Source organism: Pinus tabuliformis, chromosome 9 (genome assembly GCF_031772625.1).
Source record: "Pinus tabuliformis cultivar Carrire ecotype Pingquan chromosome 9, CPIR1, whole genome shotgun sequence".
NCBI classification, from domain to species: domain Eukaryota; kingdom Viridiplantae; phylum Streptophyta; class Pinopsida; order Pinales; family Pinaceae; genus Pinus; species Pinus tabuliformis.
In genome coordinates, this window is record NC_142307.1 from 1423966308 (window position 1) to 1423985244 (window position 18937).

Sequence of the window (18937 nt, forward strand, 5' to 3'; positions counted from 1 at the left end):
AATATTTTATGAGTACCAAAATACTTCAAATCCGATTGAAAGGGAAGCTCCAACTTCCTAGTACTCTAGAAAAGCACTCAAGTTTATCAAGTAGCTCCAACCCCTAAAAGGATGCTCCTACACCTTGGTTTTACCATCTCCAACTGGAACGACACTCCAATGCCCTAGTTTTATCAACTACAACTGATAGGATGCTCCAACACCCTGCAAGCTCCAGCTTTCCCTAGCACCAGCCTGCCACCCTGAAGTATTTTTAGTCTCCAACCTGAAGGAGACTTAACTCTCTAGCCTTGCAAAACCCAACCATCCTGAAAAGTAAAATAGAGAAATAAATGTGGGTTTCCATACTAGGGACAATGACCCACTTACAAAGTATTCAATAAATCCCTTTATAGTTGATGTATGCTTCAATGCACAATAGAAAACCAAATTTCTTCAACAACAAAATTCAACACAAGTCTAAGAAACTAATGTTACCTGACCTTGCTTGGAAGATGCCTTAATAAGTTACAATAGGATTCAAACTTCAGATAATAAACCCCAATTGAACTTCCTTTAGATGCCTTAGATGATTTTCATACCTTAATTTTGTTGATGCACATATGCCACTAATGTCCATGAAGATGCCCCTAAGCTAGTGCCATCGATGTCCATGAAGATGCCCTTAAGTTGGTACCGCTGATGTCTGAAGATGTTTGTCACTGATCTGATACTTATCACGAAAACTAGACCCAAAAGCTCAATAAAAGTGCCATAGAAGAATCAAAGATTATGCCCTATCAGATGGTCGATTATCCACAACAAATAGCCCTAGATCTAGCCTCAATCTTTGATGAAAAAGGGCCTCAGAAACATTCCAGCTTTGGCTCAAAAGAGGTTGAATGGTCTCAGAAAAAGCTCAATGCCCTAGCCAATAACCATAACAAAAAGACATAAAATTAAGCCCATAACTTTCATTAATATTTGGCATGTTGCTCAGATAAATGTGACTACTCAAGGCCTCAAAAAGGTCATAAAATAAATGTTATTTCAAATGCATAAGATGATCATGACAAATGAGAATTTATAGTGGTTGAGGGCACTCCTTGAGGGGGCAAGGCAACTTGAAAACTGGAAGGAGCCAAATTGATATCTAAATTTCAAAAATTAATTTTTGAGCCAAAACCCCCACAACCATTTTAATTCAATTTTTTGGTTATTTTTTCTTTGATAAAAATTGACGTTTGACTAAAATAGGATAAGACCAATTTAATTTAATTTTCTTGAATGAACAAAAATTGCTTGTAGCTTCTGACGAAAAATGGGGCTCCAATCTTTAAAGAGGCATATCTCCTCAATCATGAGGCATAAAACTTGTCGTCGGAATCAGTATGACGAGGACAATCAATTGATGATGATCTCTCTTGCAATATCATTGATATCCCTTGTCATTTTCCTTACTAAAGACAGGGCTTCTTCTGGCGTTGCTTGGTCTGACATCAATGACAATCCAAGTTTCAACAATTATCAATGCTAATTTGGACTCTAAACATGTTGAAAATGGAGCTTTCACTTAGTGTCCCTTTTGGATGTTATTAGAAACACAATTTCATGAGTAATTAGAAAAATTTAGAATCTAAATTGATTGGCTCTAGCAATAAAATGGAGATAGAAAGATATTTACTTTATGGATACTTTGGAGGGATGTTTCCTCAAAAATTGAAAGTGTCAAGCACCCAACCAGTGTCAAGAGGTGTGATATTGTGATGCACTTTGTAGCAAACACTACCCCAAGGTAGACTAAATGGACATGCTGACCCTTGAATTGTACCTAGTGGAGTGGATATCACCATCTGCAATTATTTTTATGGAAAATTCCCAACCTCGCAAGCACCCACAATTGTCCTTATTTGAGACAAAAAAGTAGCTAGTAATAGAGGTTGAGAAAAGAAATGCAAGAATTAATATTTGGGGTCAATTGAACCCTAGTGGCAAGAATATCACCACCCCTGTTGACTAACTAGTCAATTCACTAGTGTTAGAACTCAACTTTATTAAATATTCCCAACCTCATAAGCATTCAAAATTGTCCTCACTTGGGACACAAATGAGACAAGTTATAAATACAAGAAAACAAATGCCACAAGTTATCTTTAGACAACAAATTGTAACATAATCCCACAAGGGCAGCACAATTGGCGATTGTCGTGTTATGAAAGTAACATGTAAACCATGAGATTCAAGGTTCAAATCCCCCATGGGTCAAGCCAACAAAAAAAAAACTTATAACATAAAAGTGCATACTTAATGGTTAGGTACCATAGCAGTAGCTTGCAATGAAACAAAATCACGCTAAAGGCATTAGATTCTTGATCAAAGATGTTCATTATTAACATAATGCAAACGTAAGAAGAAATTCCATTGAATGACATGATTAGAAAAGTGAAAAATAGACATTAAAATGTAACAGCATAACATCAAAATCAAAGAGGTTAAATTAATGCACTTTTAATTCTGTTTAAAGAAACAAGAATGTTGGAAAAAATTCAACATAGTCAAAACATACAAGAAAATATAGCAATGACATATTTATCACCTAGTTAGATATAAACTACAATTTTAGCATTGAAAATGCTTAGCTATTTATGCATTGAACAAATGCCATTACATTCATATATTATGCAAACCTCATATCAATAAGCACAATCAATAGAGTATAGAACAATAAAGTTATAAACATTTCAGAGTGTGAATTAGTTCTAACACACTCTGTAAAAATGCCAATGGAGACTGATTCAAAACAAACTTGAGATATGCCATTGTGGCATTCATCTCATATTGATAAGCAACCCAAGGTTCAATCTCTCACACAAACATTATTTTCTAACCAAAAATAAAACTAGAGCATTATTCATCCAAAAGAAAGGGATGCCTCAAATTTGGCCTAGCATAATGCAACATTATAAATTTGATAGCCTTTGTTCCTATAGCCTTACAATTGATGAAAAGTTGCTTCTAGGTCTAACCCTAACATTCTACTAAGACAATTTCATTACTGTCATATTCCAATTTCCAACATATACACAATGGCTCCGCATCAAATGACTATAAAGTACACTCACCTCATATCAAAATTTTAACGAACTAGAGAATAAACTCAAACCAGATCGAATGAGGAAATTGTACTTCCAAGGCCTTCAAACCTACATCTCAAGGAGAAATAGGTAGTTCTATTAAGAAAGGTACCTGATTAAAAATGAATATTAGATCAACTCTACAAGCAATCTATGCTGCTACTTCTCCTCCTCCTTTTTCCTCTTCCTCTAGAAGCAATCTAGGCTGCTTGTCCTCCACCTCCTCCTTCCTCCTTTTCCTGCTCCTTGTCATCCTCTTCCTCCTCTGATGCTTCCTGCAACCACTGAAACAGAAAAGAAAATTTCCTGTAAAGATCAATGGAAGTGAATTTCACTACAATTCTAACACAAGGTGAAACGACAGATAATTTGAATATTTAACCCTTTCAGGACTATGAACTGCAGAACCATTAAAGATTCATACACGTCTAGGTGTTCACTCAATGAAAGATTCATACAATTTATTGTTTTCTCTATTTCAATGTGGTATATGGCAGTCCGATCTTAACTGACTTCTAAGTAAGAACCACAGAAATAACTCTACATAGATTGGTGCTTATGCACTCTACATCTTTGCAATGGACACCTCTGTCAAATGTTGCAAATGATCACATTTACATCAAGCGTACTTTAAACATTGTTTCAAACATACGAATGTAAATTTTGATGTCCACAAGTATATCTTCAAATAAATTTCCATAATAGTTAAATTTGAACCAAAAATACAACACCCTAGTTTTGATCACTAGTTTAGAAATGTACATGTGTATATGATGAAAGGCCAAGAACCAAAAGATATAATATGTAAATATTGTACATTGAAAGTTAATAATAATAAAAAGATACATCACCAGCTGCAAATGGAGAAGGAAAAAACATGTGGAGGCTATGATTCCATAAGAGAGAAAAGAAAAGGGGGCTTAGGGGGGCTCAAAGGGATCTAAAAAGAAATCATATTATTTTACTCTACACTAAGATACTTACCTTGTATTATCTTAAGTCACATCAACCTTGCAGTGAGTGGGGGATGTTGAAATTTGGCAGCTCAGGGAGAAATTCGCTCCTTTGGGAAGCCCTCCTCTCCCTCTGGAGATCCTACTAGCCCTTGGAAGAATTTAATTTACACAAGCAAAAATATTATTTTTAATATGGAACCACATTTACACAAAAAATACAAGTCGACCTGGGCAAGGAAATTCGACCTCGTCAACAACATATAAATAGACATCACTTGGAGGCATCACATCACACATTCATCTTTCATCGTTTGGTCCGATTAGCTCTGAAAATTGCAGGTCCGAGCTCACACGCACGAAGAGGAGAGAGAGTATTCTGTTGACTGCGTTGAGCTATTGACTATCGGTTTCGGAACCTTTGACCAGTATTGACTTTTCAGTTTTTAACTTTTTTGGGCTTGGTTTGACTTGGGATTTGGACCTGTTCTCGGAGGCCGAATTCAGGAGAGAGAAGGCCGAGATTTTCTGGGCACTTTGACCACAGTTGACCGCAGATCTCAGGCAGGTTTGACAGCAGGTTGACTTGGTGCATTGACCAAATCTGAAGGCAGATTTTGTGACCGTTTTGACTGAATTTGACCAAGGGAAGGAGGCTGAATTCTTTGCTGCCTTGACCAAACTTTTTGGAGCAGTTTGACCATTGGCTGGTTAGGGAAGTGTCGACTTCTGTTGACTTTGACCAGAAATTGCAGATTTGACTTTTGGGCTCATATTTGATTGGATATTGGATGGTTGGTTTGGATAGTCAAGGATTTGACCTTTGACTTGTTGTTGATGTACTTAGACTATGTATCTCTCTGTTGAACATTTGATGACAATCTAATAGAAGAAAAAATTGGAAAGGGTTTTCCCCATTGTGGGATTTTTCTCCAGTCTTTGACTAAATCACTGTCTCTATTGTTCTTGGCTGTCTTCTATTGTGCATTTGTTTTACTGTTCTATCTACAATTTCTTATCGTTGCTGGAAGATTGAAATTATATTGGATAACTGAATGCTAATTAGAGAAGAACTGTAATAAGTGATTGTGTCAGCATAGAATATTGGAAAATTAATATGGGAGTGGGGAAAATGAGATACATGAGCTTCTTAGGAATACACATGGTTTGTTGTGAGAATGCAAATATAATTCACTACTATTGGTTGTTGTGGGAAAGTTGCCAATCATTCTTTCCTAATATTGCCTAAGAGACTACTGCCACACTATTACCTATAATAGAATAAGTATGGTTGTCATGATGTAACAACCCATCTAAATTGACCCATTAATAAAATTTTAAACTTTATAATATATATATATATTAAAATTTTATAAAATATATAATTAGACCTTATAATATAAATTTATAAAATATATATCATAACTGAACTTTATAACATATATAATATGGATTTATAAAATATATCATAATTAAAGTTTATAACATATATAATGAAATGTTATAAATATATATCATTAAGGTTTATAACATATATAATGAAATGTTATAAATATATATCATTAGAGTTTATAACATATACAATGAATGTTATAAAAAAAAGGATATCATTTAACTATATAACACATATAATGGAAATGTTATAAAAATATAAATGGACTCATAAAAAGACTATGCGTTAACCTACCTAAAACGCACTACCGAAACCATTAACCAGGGCGCATCGAACCAGCTGAGAAGTTATGGCAGGGCGGCTTTGCCAGGACAGGATCTCAGAGGGTTAAATTGCATGCGGAGTCGTGTCAGGAGGTAGAAGAGCGGTGGCCGGAAGCAGGAGGGTGGCCACCGCCAAGCCTGCCTTTATAAATCACTAGTCTGAACCGGTGAAAGGGGGGAAAAACCAGAGAGGGGCAACAGAGAACGAGAAGCATAAATTCATCAGCAGGAAACCGGGAGAAGGGAATTATCAATTGAAGAGCTTATAGTGGTCTGGGGTTCTGGGCACGGAGGGACAGAGAGCCTCTGTGGAGAGCTTTCTGGATTGAGCAACTAGGTTTGCTCAGTCTGGTTGGGTGGTATTGGCCTCTCGAAAATTGGGTTAAAACAGCCACGGCATCACCAGCAGCGGGATCGCCAGTTCAGTAGCAGAATCAGCAATCAGCTAGCAGTTCAGGTATGTGCAGATTACATTTTTATGCGTTATTGTTTTCCAGCTTATGAGTATTTACACATTTGTTGTATTTCGAAATATGGGTATTACACATGGTATCAGAGCTGCGTTCAAACCTTCGGGACCTCACAGGCCCTACGCAGCTAGAATTTCGTATAAACCTGTCTGCGCGTATAAAAATCCCTGCGGCATGACTTTCTGTTGTACCGAAGCTATAGGTGTTAATGGCTTAGTTTGGGATTGATACTGGGTCTGTCATAGATTAAGAACAACCCCCCTCCGGCTTGAATCGACGGAAAACCAGAAGATAAATACGTGAAACGTTAACCAGCACAAATTCAAATGGGTGTTCCTCCGCTGCCGCGTAACGCCATTTTGCAATACGGCAATATAAAGAGTATATTGGCTTTAAAATAATCGTGTGCGTTCCATTTGAATGTATATGTTGATTCATTCGAAGGGAATCAAACACTCGCACAGACATTCTTAGCTTTGGGTGTTCATCCGCTGCCGCGTAACGCTATTTTGCAATACGGCAATAAGAAAATTGACTGTTGAAACCAATAAACAAGCATGGCCATGCCTTGGACCAAACAAACGACCAGGTGGAAGCCGTGTTCGGATATGAAAACCATTTCAAATGCTAACCATATTAAAAGCTTCTGCATGTGTGTGTGTGGAGAGGTATGCTGCGTGTGAAATATATACGGGCAACCGATGTTATGTAAGTATGTTTTGCGATGGGCGTACCATGGGTCGGGAGACTGCCAGTGAACAAGATGAGCACGATTGCGCGTGTGACTATGTGCCTCCATTCTAACATCACCATCAATGGCAATGCCAATAAGGGAGTGAGAAGACTGAGAATGGTGGTTGTTAGAGCAAGCAATAAAATAAGAGGAGGGCTGAATCTGAATCTCCATACGAGGTGCTGGGTGTATCAGTGGCCGCATCTCCCCAAGAAATTAAATCAGCTTACAGAAAATTGGCCCTTAAATACCATCCAGACGTCAACAAAAAGCCAAATGCCCGAAAAAAAAAATTATGTGCATTAAGCATGCATATAATACTTTGTTGGACTCAAATTCTCGTCTTAAGTATGACTTTAGGAAAACATCGCGCTGATTCACGTCAAACATCTAAAAAGGGTTTCCAAAAGGAATTTGAGGATGAAGAAGAGTTCTATGGATTTGACGACTTCTTCTCAGGATCATATCTTGTTAGCAATCTCATTCAACTTTTCCCACTTGTGCTTTCATCATAAATCTTTACTTGCAAGTGAAAACAAAAGACAAGAACAATCCGTGTGCCATTTGCTGTGGTAAAGATTGTGGAAGACTGGGATTATTACTGTAGGAAAAGGGGAAATTTGAGCTACTATAATGATCACGTTCCCCCTAATTTTATGCACTGTATTCCTGATAAAATGACTGTGATAATGCTTGCACTGATTGCTGATTATATATATGTATGGGTTATTTATAAAGGAGAAACAGTGGTTTGATAGCTGTAGCTTTCCTGTTTCAGTGCAAATGTTATATGTGCTATATGTGTCTGTCATTCCTTGTGCTGAACGATATATTTGGAGTCTATGCATTTGTTTTGCTTAGTAAATTAAAAGAGAACACCTACAACAGCTTGTAAACAAACTGTTTGACCAAATTCCATAATGACCAAAACCTTATAAACTCTGATAAAATATAGTGGGTATTTTGGTAAAATCTAAGAAGGAATACTACTCATTCAGACCAAGATCTGGCAGATTTCGGGATTTCAGTTCAGCTTCTTCTGTTCCACGTTTCTCTGTAGAGTGATTTCTTTTAGGTGTTTTTCTTGATGAACTTCCAGCATTAGTAGTTCTATGACCTTAGTCCAATTCCTAGGTGAAAATGCAAATTATGTTTTAGGGGCACTGGCAGCCTTTCATCCATGTACACACAATGTAGGTCACTGACACACTGGAGTAGCAAGATTATGCATCCATCAGTACTATCTGAAGCCCCTATTCGAATTGTGTGCCTGCTTACACTTTCCAGCCAATACCATCTCTTGCAGAGAAGAGCACAGGAATCCCTATCTGACTTCTGTCCATCTAAATGTTTAAACAGCTTGATCAGGACCTCGTCCCAAACGATAGTGTTTATCAGTTCCTGACATTTCCTTGCCTAGAAAGAAAAAAAAAAAAAGGAAAGATAAGGCTCGAACAACTACATTATATATCTATCGATCTTCAAAGAGATTGGAAGAGCCAAAATTTTATGCTTTATATAATTCAGATACATCAATAGAAGGCAACCTTCCTAGTGCCATATATGAGTTTTTTGTTCAGCATAACTTTTCGTTAATTTAATGCAACTCATCGGCTAAAGTATATGTTGAAGAAAGGAGTCACATTCTTGGGAGTTGACCAGTCAAGTAAGGAGTAAAATTCAGGAAACAAAGAGTGAAACAGAGACAGATGACAGAAAATTATCAGGCTTCAGGTTCCCTGTGTCCTTGCCAGAGTGATGTTGGGATAAATGGGAAGACAGAGAGAGAATCACTTGTTGACAAACTTAAGTTACTAATGAATTCATTTAGTTTCACCTTCTGTTAAAAGTATTTGACAGGTCATGAGTGTTACAGTTCGCCATGTAGAGTGAGCTTAAGTAGAACAACATTATATTCTAGATTTTAATCAGGACATGTCTTTGGTAAATTTTACAGCCAAAGGTCAAACTAATATGGGAGCAAAACAACCCTTCTTTTATGGATTAAACCCATATCCAAGTAATATATTCGGGATATAGGTGTATATGACCTCCCTTAAATGTAATAGCCAGATTGAGGTATGACAAGTATGTTACCATTGTACATTATAGCGAGACATCTAACATTTTCATCTTGTGAATGTTATTAGGTAAATAAACTTTAGATGCCTTACCTTGGGAGCTAATACCCATACACTTCTGCATTATTCATACTAGGATAGAATACCCTGCATTAGGACAAGGAGGTCGCAAGACCACCCTCCTTGACCTCGGTACCAGTAAGATCCGCCTAGCGGGTAAAAATAGCAAAACTATACCCGTTTATAAATGTGAAGTTGCAAAGAAAATTGTGTGTTAAAATTCGGTTATCCGCCTCAATTTTTTATATATATATAAATTTTATTTTGTGTTCAGGGACCATTACTATGGTAAGGACGTATGAGCGGCGACGACGTGACCAGGCACCATCATCACCATTAATGTCGCCACCGTCGCCATCGTCATCCCCATCACCTTCGTCACCACCAAGGCAACCGTCAACATCAAACACTCCAACGCCAGAGTTGACTGTGATAATGAACTCTTTGGAAGCCTTATTGGAGACATTAAAGGAATCAACTAAGGCTAAAAACAAAGAGGAATTTCAGCATGTAGCCACCAGTTCAGCGGAACCAAATAATTTGGAGCCCGGAAGATTGAGAGAAGACATCTCTAGAGAGCTTCAGAAAATTAGACTCCCAGAATTTTCGGGAGGTCGAGCTGGTGAACGCGCTGAGGCATGGTTGGAAGGGATGAACCGGTGCTTCAGGTTAAGAGAATATTCACCTTCAGCAAAAACAAAAATCGTCGTGTTTCAACTAAAGGAAAGTGCCTTGATTTGGTGGGGAAATCTGGAAAAGCAGCTGCACCTTACATCGGATAATGTTCCTTGGGAACTATTTGAGGAAAAGTTCCGCGCAAAGTATTTACCTCCATACTTTCAACAACAGCAAGCCAGAGCCTTTCATACACTAATTCAGGGAAGTAAAACGGTGGAAGAGTACGAAATAAGGTTTATGGAGCTGGTAAAATACATTCCCTACTTAGACTCTGATGAACGTCAAGCTGAACGCTTCATATTTGGGTTAAACCCTCGCATCAGAGCCTTGGTAAGTATGTGGAAACCATCATCTGTAGCCGAGGCAGTCGAATGTAGCCGTTATGCAGAAGAGCACCTTGGAATCAAAAAGGATATGGGGCCAGCAGGGCCTTTTCAATCAGGGTTTCCAGGGAAGGCTCCCAGGAACGTTTTCATAGGAGGTAGCTCAAGGCCACCTTACGGTAACAGGTTTACCCCAAGTATGGGGGCAAGAATTCCCATGGCAGTAAACACTATAGCCACGGAATCGTCCAACACCAGACCATGGGCATCGCGAGGGACTACCGGTAGAGGAAGGAGTGCGAGAGGAATCAACATGGGAGGACGCGGCTCGTTCTCTAGAAATTCACACCTTGACTCAAGAGGATCAGCGCAGCTCAATTGTTGGGGATGCGGGGGGCCGCATTTCCAGCGTAACTGCCCAGAAGCTTCATCAAATATATTGCAAAGGACTGCGAAGGAGCCGATATCAGCCAATTGAAGTAATCACAGAATTCATGCAGTAGTCAACCACGACCAAGCAGCCCATCAATCCACTGTAGTGGAATCTTCAGGTATTATCAATGGCGTAAAACTCAAAATCTTATTTGATACTGGTGCCACAGATAGTTTTATTTCGTCATATGCATTAAACAAATGTGGGTTGGCAGCTCGTAGACAAAATGATTTCCACCAAGTGGAAATGGCCTCAGGAGAACTCCAAACCGTGGGCTTGAGTGTGGATCAATGCAAAATTGACCTAGGGGTCTGTTCGACTAAACTAAAATTCTATGTCACAGCCTTAGGGACGTATGATCTTATCATCGGTATGGATTGGCTGGAAGCTCACCAAGCTTGGGTGGACTGTTATGGAAAAAGGATTTTAGGCATAAATGATGAAGGAGAAGTGATCCAAATTCAAGGAATCAAGAGGGAAGTTTCCTTACGCTACATTTTGGCAATGCAGGTGAAGCGTTGTTTAAGAAAGGGTTGTCAGGCTTATGCAATTCACGAAGTAAGCCAGGAAAAGGGGCCATCCTTAGAACAATATCCGGTATTAGCCGAGTTCCCGGATGTATTTCCAAAGGAACTGCCGGGATTACCCCCGGTAAGAGAATTGGATCTCACTATTGAATTAAAGCCAGGTACCCAACCGATCTCAAAAACGCCTTATAGAATGACAGCTCCAGAACTTCAGGAATTGCAAATCCAGTTGAAGGAACTACTCGATATAGGGCTTATTCGGCCCAGTACCTCACCTTGGGGCGCTCCTGTAATTTTTGTAAAGAAGAAAGATGGATCCTTAAGATTATGCATAGACTATCGAGACTTAAATCGAGCTACAGTAAAGAATCAATACCCTATGCCGCGAATCGATGATCTTTTCGATCAAATGAAAGGAGCTGCTGTCTTTTCAAAAATTGACCTTCGATCAGGGTATCATCAGCTAAGGATTTCTGAAAATGATATCTCTAAGACTGCATTCCGGACACGTTTTGGGCATTATGAATTTACTGTGGTACCATTTGGGTTAACAAATGCGCCAGCCGTATTTATGAATCTTATGAACAGTGTTTTCCGTCAGTATCTTGATAAATTTGTACAAGTCTTTTTAGATGATATTCTCATCTATTCCAAGAATGAAGAAGAGCATAAAGAGCATTTGCGGTTAGTATTGTCCTGCCTTAGAGAACGTCAGTTATATGGAAAACTGTCCAAGTGTTCTTTCTTTCAGGAAAAGATTCATTATTTGGGTCACATCATATCAGGTGAAGGGATTTCAGTAGATCCTGAGAAGGTAAAAGCGATCATGGAATGGCCAATACCGAAAAATGCACATGAGATACGAAGCTTTATGGGCTTAGCAGGTTATTACCGGAGATTTGTGGAGGGATTCTCCAAAATCGCAAAGCCAATCACAACCCTCCAGCGTAAAGGTGTTAAGTATGAGTGGTCCGAGGAATGTAATAATGCATTCTCTGAACTCAAAAGACTACTCACCAGTGCACCAATCCTAAGAGTCCCTGATATGGGCAAAGACTTTACGGTATGTACTGATGCATCCAAGCAAGGGCTGGGTGCAGTGTTAATGCAGGACAAAGGAGTGATAGCTTATGCTTCCAGAAAGCTAAAACCTCATGAAGAACTCTATGCTACTCACGATTTAGAATTGGCCGCTGTAATGCTAGCTTTAAAGATCTGGAGACACTATCTGGTGGGACGAAATTTTACACTTAAAAGCGACCATCAAAGTCTACAATATTTGTTCACCCAAAGAGACTTAAATGCCAGGCAAAGGCGATGGAGTGAATTCCTAAGTGAATATGACTTCGGAATAGCATATATTAAGGGAAAAGAAAATGTGGTAGCCGATGCCTTAAGCAGGAGACCCCGGATATTTTCTCTCATACCCATTAAAGTGGACTTAAGACAACGAGTACTGGATCGTCTTATAAAAGACAGCTGGTACTTAAAGGTGAAGGCAAGTCTTGAGGGAATTAAGGCAAAAGAATCTAAATTTGTGGGTTATGAATTGGAAAGCGATGGGATCCTACGATTCCATGGAAGGATGTACATTCCAGATGATAAAGATCTTCGAGATGCCATCCTTAGGGAAGCTCACAAGGCAGTATATTGTGCTCATCCTGGAGTAGGGAAAATGTATGCGGATACCAAGAAACTCTTCTTTTGGGCAGGCATGAAGCGTGATATCACTCAATTTGTTGCAAAATGTTTGGAATGTCAGCAAGTAAAGGCAGATCATTGTCACCCAGCGGGTCTCTTACAACCCCACGACATTCCTATGTCTAAATGGGAGACCATTTCTATGGATTTTATCACTGGACTACCTCTTACTTCTCAAAGACACAATGCCATTCTGGTAGTGGTGGATAAATTAACAAAAAGCGCCCATTTCATTCCGGTACGAGATACTTATGATGTTGCTGACGTAGCTCGAGTATTCATAAATGAAATTATCAGATTTCATGGAGTACCTAAGAAGATTATATCCGATAGAGATTCGCGATTCACTTCCAGATTCTGGACTTGCATGCAGACAGCCTTAGGTACTCAGCTAAATTTAAGCATTGCTTACCATCCTGAGACTGACGGGCAAACTGAAAGAGTAAATCAAGTACTTGAAGACATGTTGCGAATGTATGTAATGGATCAGCAATCACACTGGGAAAAGTATTTATCCTTAGTCGAGTTCGCATACAACAACAGTTACCACAGTTCGATAGGGATGCCTCCATTTGAAGATTTATATGGCAGACCTTGCAGAACACCGTTAAGTTGGGACAGGTTAGAAGATCGAGTGATAATAGGACCAGAATTAATCCATGAGATGGAAGCGCAGGTCAGACAGATTAGACAACGATTAAAGGAAGCACAGGATAGACAAAAGAGTTATGTTGATGCTCACCGAACTGATAGGAAGTATGAAGTAGGGGATCAGGTCTTCGTCCGCATCAAACCAAATAAAAGTACTATTCGATTCGGAAAAGGGACAAAGTTGTCACCCCGATTTATAGGACCATTTAAAGTCGTGGAAAGAGTTGGACCTGTTGCCTATCGTCTTGCCCTGCCACCCCACCTGCATAGAATTCATAATGTATTTCATGTTTCTGTATTAAGACATTATGTAGCTGATCTATCTCATAACATCCAGTGGAAAGAATTGCAGGTATCGGACGAGGGAGTCATAACGGTCGAACCTTTACGTATACTGGAACGTAGAGTTCGACAGTTAAGGAACCGTCTGGTGGACCAAGTTAAGGTCCAATGGGATAAGTATAGTCCTGGATCAACAACTTGGGAGAATACAGAGGACATATGTCAGAGATACCCTAGTTTATGTCCATTTTGAAGACTTTACACTATGTTTAGTATATATTTACTTCACTACTGTCAAAGACCCAAAAACATTTGAATGATTAGTGATAAACATGAAACTTTGTGGCATAATATATGTTTAAATTCCTGCTGGTACATGGATACCAAAATAATATGTGTTTAATTCCTGCTGGTACATGGATACCAAAACAATATATGTGATTATTTTACTAAATTATAAATGTTGAAGTAAAGTTAAGGCCGTTAAATGATTTTACTCCTGGTAGAAATTAAAACAATATAAATCTGTTTTATTTATACAAGTCAAAGATGAGCAACTGAAATGGAAGACAGGAAGGGAATACATCCTAAAGAAAAGTCAGAATACATGCATAGAAAATGACAAAATTATGTTATGCTATAGTATCATATGTAAATAATACATAAGTTATTTCAAATATGCTGATGCACATTTTACAAATGCATGGGTAAGTGTAAGATTGCAGATAAACTTGCAGATAAACTATGATTGCAGATAATTGATCCAATTTTCGAGATGAGAGAACCTCAGATCAGTTAAAGCTCAAAGTGATTCTATGATAGGGTAGTAGCCCTAATTTTACTGGGAGGGGTGGAGGTGTTACCCACCGTTTATCCTCCGAACCCTGGAGTCATGGGAAGACTGTGCGAGTCACGCTCCCCTAGACGTGTGATGATGACTGCCAGATGCCTACTGAGAATCAGGTCGGTATAACCGACGCTGTCACCTTAGAATTATGAATGGTTAGATCAGTGAAACTGACGCCACGGCATACTCCAGTAGAGGACGGATAGGATGGGAGCGGAAGAGATTAGGAAGGATAGGATGATTTTGAATAGCTTGGGGACCTCGATAGAAAAGGTCATGTCCATTAAACCTTGAACTTAAAACTCTAAACTTCGGGACGAAGTTCTCAGAAGGGGGGGTGTATGTAACGACCCATCTAAATTGACCCATTAATAAAATTTTAAACTTTATAATATATATATATATTAAAATTTTATAAAATATATAATTAGACCTTATAATATAAATTTATAAAATATTTATCATAACTGAACTTTATAACATATATAATATGGATTTATAAAATATATCATAATTAAAGTTTATAACATATATAATGAAATGTTATAAATATATATCATTAAAGTTTATAACATATATAATGAAATGTTATATATATATATATATATATATATATCATTAGAGTTTATAACATATACAATCAAATGTTATAAAAAAAAGGATATCATTTAACTATATAACACATATGATGGAAATGTTATAAAAATATAAATGGACTCATAAAAAGACTATGCGTTAACCTACCTAAAACGCACTACCGAAACCATTAACCAGGGCGCGTCGAACCAGCTGAGAAGTTATGGCAGGGCGGCTTTGCCAGGACAGGATCTCAGAGGGTTAAATTGCATGCGGAGTCATGTCAGGAGGTAGAAGAGCGGTGGCCGGAAGCAGGAGGGTGGCCACCGCCAAGCCTGCCTTTATAAATCACTAGTCTGAACCGGTGAAAGGGGGGAAAAACCAGAGAGGGGCAGCAGAGAACGAGAAGCATAAATTCATCAGCAGGAAACTGGGAGAAGGGAATTATCAATTGAACAGCTTAAAGTGGTCTGGGGTTCTGGGCACGGAGGGACAGAGAGCCTCTGTGGAGAGCTTTCTGGATTGAGCAACTAGGTTTGCTCAGTCTGGTTGGGTGGTATTGGCCTCTCGAAAATTGGGTTAAAACAGCCACGGCATCACCAGCAGCGGGATCGCCAGTTCAATAGCAGAATCAGCAATCAGCTAGCAGTTCAGGTATGTGCAGATTACATTTTTATGCGTTATTGTTTTCCAGCTTATGAGTATTTACACATTTGTTGTATTTCGAAATATGGGTATTACACATGAATACCATGTGTGAATTATGCCAATATGTGTGAGAAAATTACTATCATTGAGAAAAATTAGTGATAGCTAAGAATCCATGGAGTCCCTATCACCCACCAAAAGTGGGTAACCCATAGAAGAAAAATTTTCTTCCTATTCGTCAACCAGTTAGATAGCAGCACTATGATAGCCCACAAATAGCCTTACAACAAAGCTCTCAACTCGTGCTCTAGTCAGTGCTCTCTCCCATCTAGAAAGCTTCACGAAGGAAGGTGGGTCATCTATCAAAAGGTACACTAGCCCCCCTTTCTATAATCATGTGCTTTCATTTAATGTTTTGGAGTATATACTAATATGGATAATAGAGCAAGTGTTGGAGAATCTAGTAGGGCATCTATTTAAACAATTCTTCTTAACCTTGATAAAAGCTTGTGAACTTATATTAGCTTCTTATTATTCTTTGTTAGATTCTTTTCATCAAAAATTATCAAGGCATAAAACATAAAGACAATGGACACAAATATAGGCTCCAAACCAGGGAAAAACCTAGAAAGAATCTCTTCTCTTCTTACAGAATTAGTTCAAATGAGAAAACCAAGACCAAAGTCAAAGCCTTCTCCAAGCACCAAGTCATCCCTCCAAGAATTACTTTCAAACAAGTCAAAGATTGACTAAGTCAATAAAGTTCAAACCTCTTCCAATCTATTGTACTTCAGAATTTAGGCCTTCTACTTCAGACCTGCAATTTGGACCTGCAATTTTTGGCCTCCTAGTAACTGCAGAAACCCTAAATTTAGTATGTGTGAGAGAATTCAAGCAAAAATCAGATTTTTGTTCTTTTTCTTGATTTCTTCTTGCTTCCTTGACCTTCCTTGCTTCAGATTGAACTTGTCTCTTGTGTAGATCAAATGTGTGTCTAATGAGGTCAAAGTTGTTTCTATATATATGTTTTCCATGAGGTCGAATAGCCTCTTCTAGGTCGACTTCTCACAGTTAGGGCCCACTTGGTCTTGGAGGTCTTCTTGAATTTCTAAATACAAAAATAAATTATTTTATATATTACAACTTTTTGAAAAGTGTAACTAGGTTCGGTCTACATAATCACATGTAATTGTGATTTTTGAAAATGCTGAAAAGAAGAAAAATAAAATATTATTGTAATGCTTGCTTCATGGGTTTCATGAGCAAGAGTCAAAAGAGTCAATGTCATGTATGGAGAGCCCTTCTTGGGCATGTTACAAACGTATAGAAGTCTATAGGATTATCAAATAGCCCTCCAAGACAAGCACTTGCTACTCCTCTTCAAGTCGGCCTCAAGACAAAGAGAAGAATTCATGTCGGCTCACCTAAATGGAGACACACCTATTCGGTTTCACAGGTCGTCTTATTTATATGGGATAACCACTATATATATGTGTGAATGGTATTTGCATTTCTATAGTTAGTCAAGCTCGGATCTCTTTGAAATTCGGATCACAGAAAAGAGACAAGTTCGGATGGAACTCGAAGAAGTGATGAAGGGACAATGAGGATTTGTTTAGGGCTAATCACAGAAATAACAGTTCAGATTTCTTAGAGGTCTCAAGGCTACAACAAAGGAACAAAATTCGAATAAGGGTATATATATTACAGTTCGGTGCTATGAAGGACCTAGTGTTCAATGATATATCACAGTGTTTCGGTGCTGCTACAGTGATGACATTTCAGTGACATTACAATGATGTGTTTCGGTGCCATCTCAAGTGTGTCTACAGTTCGTTACTATCATAGTATGCTTAGATTGGAGATGATCTCAATGCTAAGAAGGTCAAAGCGGCAGAGGAGTCAAGAAGAAGAACATACCAGAAGACAGTCAAGAGAACTAGTGTCTTGGTCTCGGAGTGGCAACTAGGTTCTGGGTCTTGGTCTTGGTATTCGTCAATTGGAATCTCTATAAGAAGAATTTGTGCAGGTTTTCCTCTCAAAGAGTGAGAGGTTTTGGCCCTGGCTCATAGCCTACACACTATGTCTAATGTTTATTTATGTTCATGCATTGGTATTTGTTTGATGAAGAAGAACACTAATAACTAAAGAAAAGAAGATCTTAATCTAAAGTTGTAAAAAGAACTCACAAGCAGTTATTAATGGAAGAGAAATCACCTAATACTTGATGCCCTAGATTTCTTAACATGGTATCCGAGCTAAGGTGACAAAGTCAAGGAAGGGCTTCTTATCAAGGGACACTGAAGGATCAAATCTCGAGAAAGACACCAAAAAAGTTGAAGGATATCAAAGTCGAGATCTACATCAAAGTATCAAATCCTAGATTGAAGAAGCCTACACCAACAAAACTTTTTGTTCTTCTAGTCATAATCAAAAGACCACAAAGGCCCTCATCAAGTTGAAGAGATCTACAAAGCAAGGTAGCCCCAAGAACAGACATCCAAGGGAAGCACTTCAAGGACAAAGATCACATAATCTTGGAGAAGTCGAAACCCTAGAAGCATTTATGGGATCTACACTCATTCACCACCGAAGAAGTCGAAGTATCGTGAAGGCTAGTTATCTAAAGAAGGCTAAAGGCATTGTCATCATCTTCAAAAGTCTATAAGGCAAGTTTCCTCTCATTGAAGCAAGGGCCCCTCCCTTATCCTTAAAGAAGACCATCAACAAAGGGAGCTAGATCAAAAGGCATTGTCATCATCAAAGGGGCAATCTCCTCTTATTGAAGAAGGGATTTCATTTGGAAGAAGATGTTATGAAACCAGCTCACAAAAAGATAGAAAAGAGAGATCAACGCCTTAGAATTCAGCCTCTTCGAGGGGGCAACGTACTTTACATTACACAAATAAGCAATTCTTGGATGACACAAATGAAAAGACCTCCTTTCTATATATAGGAGTCTAAGGGGTCATAACATAATCAGAGCCGACATAACAATAATAATGTAAGGGCACAATAATAACAATAGTGGGCTTCTATGTGGCACAATAGTAACAATATGGGCACTACATGGGTACATCAATATAATAAGTGGGTTGTACTAATAACAATAAGGGGTTACACTAGTAGTATAGGGACCTAACAT

The 18937-nt window shown here is 38.4% G+C and overlaps 1 protein-coding gene across 5 annotated transcripts in view; it reads right to left on the bottom strand.

Annotated features, from left to right (window-relative positions):
- Positions 1 to 2689: 2689 nt before the first annotated feature.
- The window catches only part of LOC149153887 (uncharacterized), a 403197-nt gene continuing 386949 nt past the window's right edge, over positions 2690 to 18937 (bottom strand). For all 5 annotated transcript variants that reach the window (XM_089438322.1, XM_089438319.1, XM_089438323.1 and 2 more), the window contains one exon: positions 2690 to 3397. In XM_089438322.1, coding sequence (XP_089294448.1) covers positions 3314 to 3397 — 84 coding nt within the window. In that variant the 3' untranslated portion in view covers positions 2690 to 3313. The remainder of the gene's footprint in view (positions 3398 to 18937) is intronic.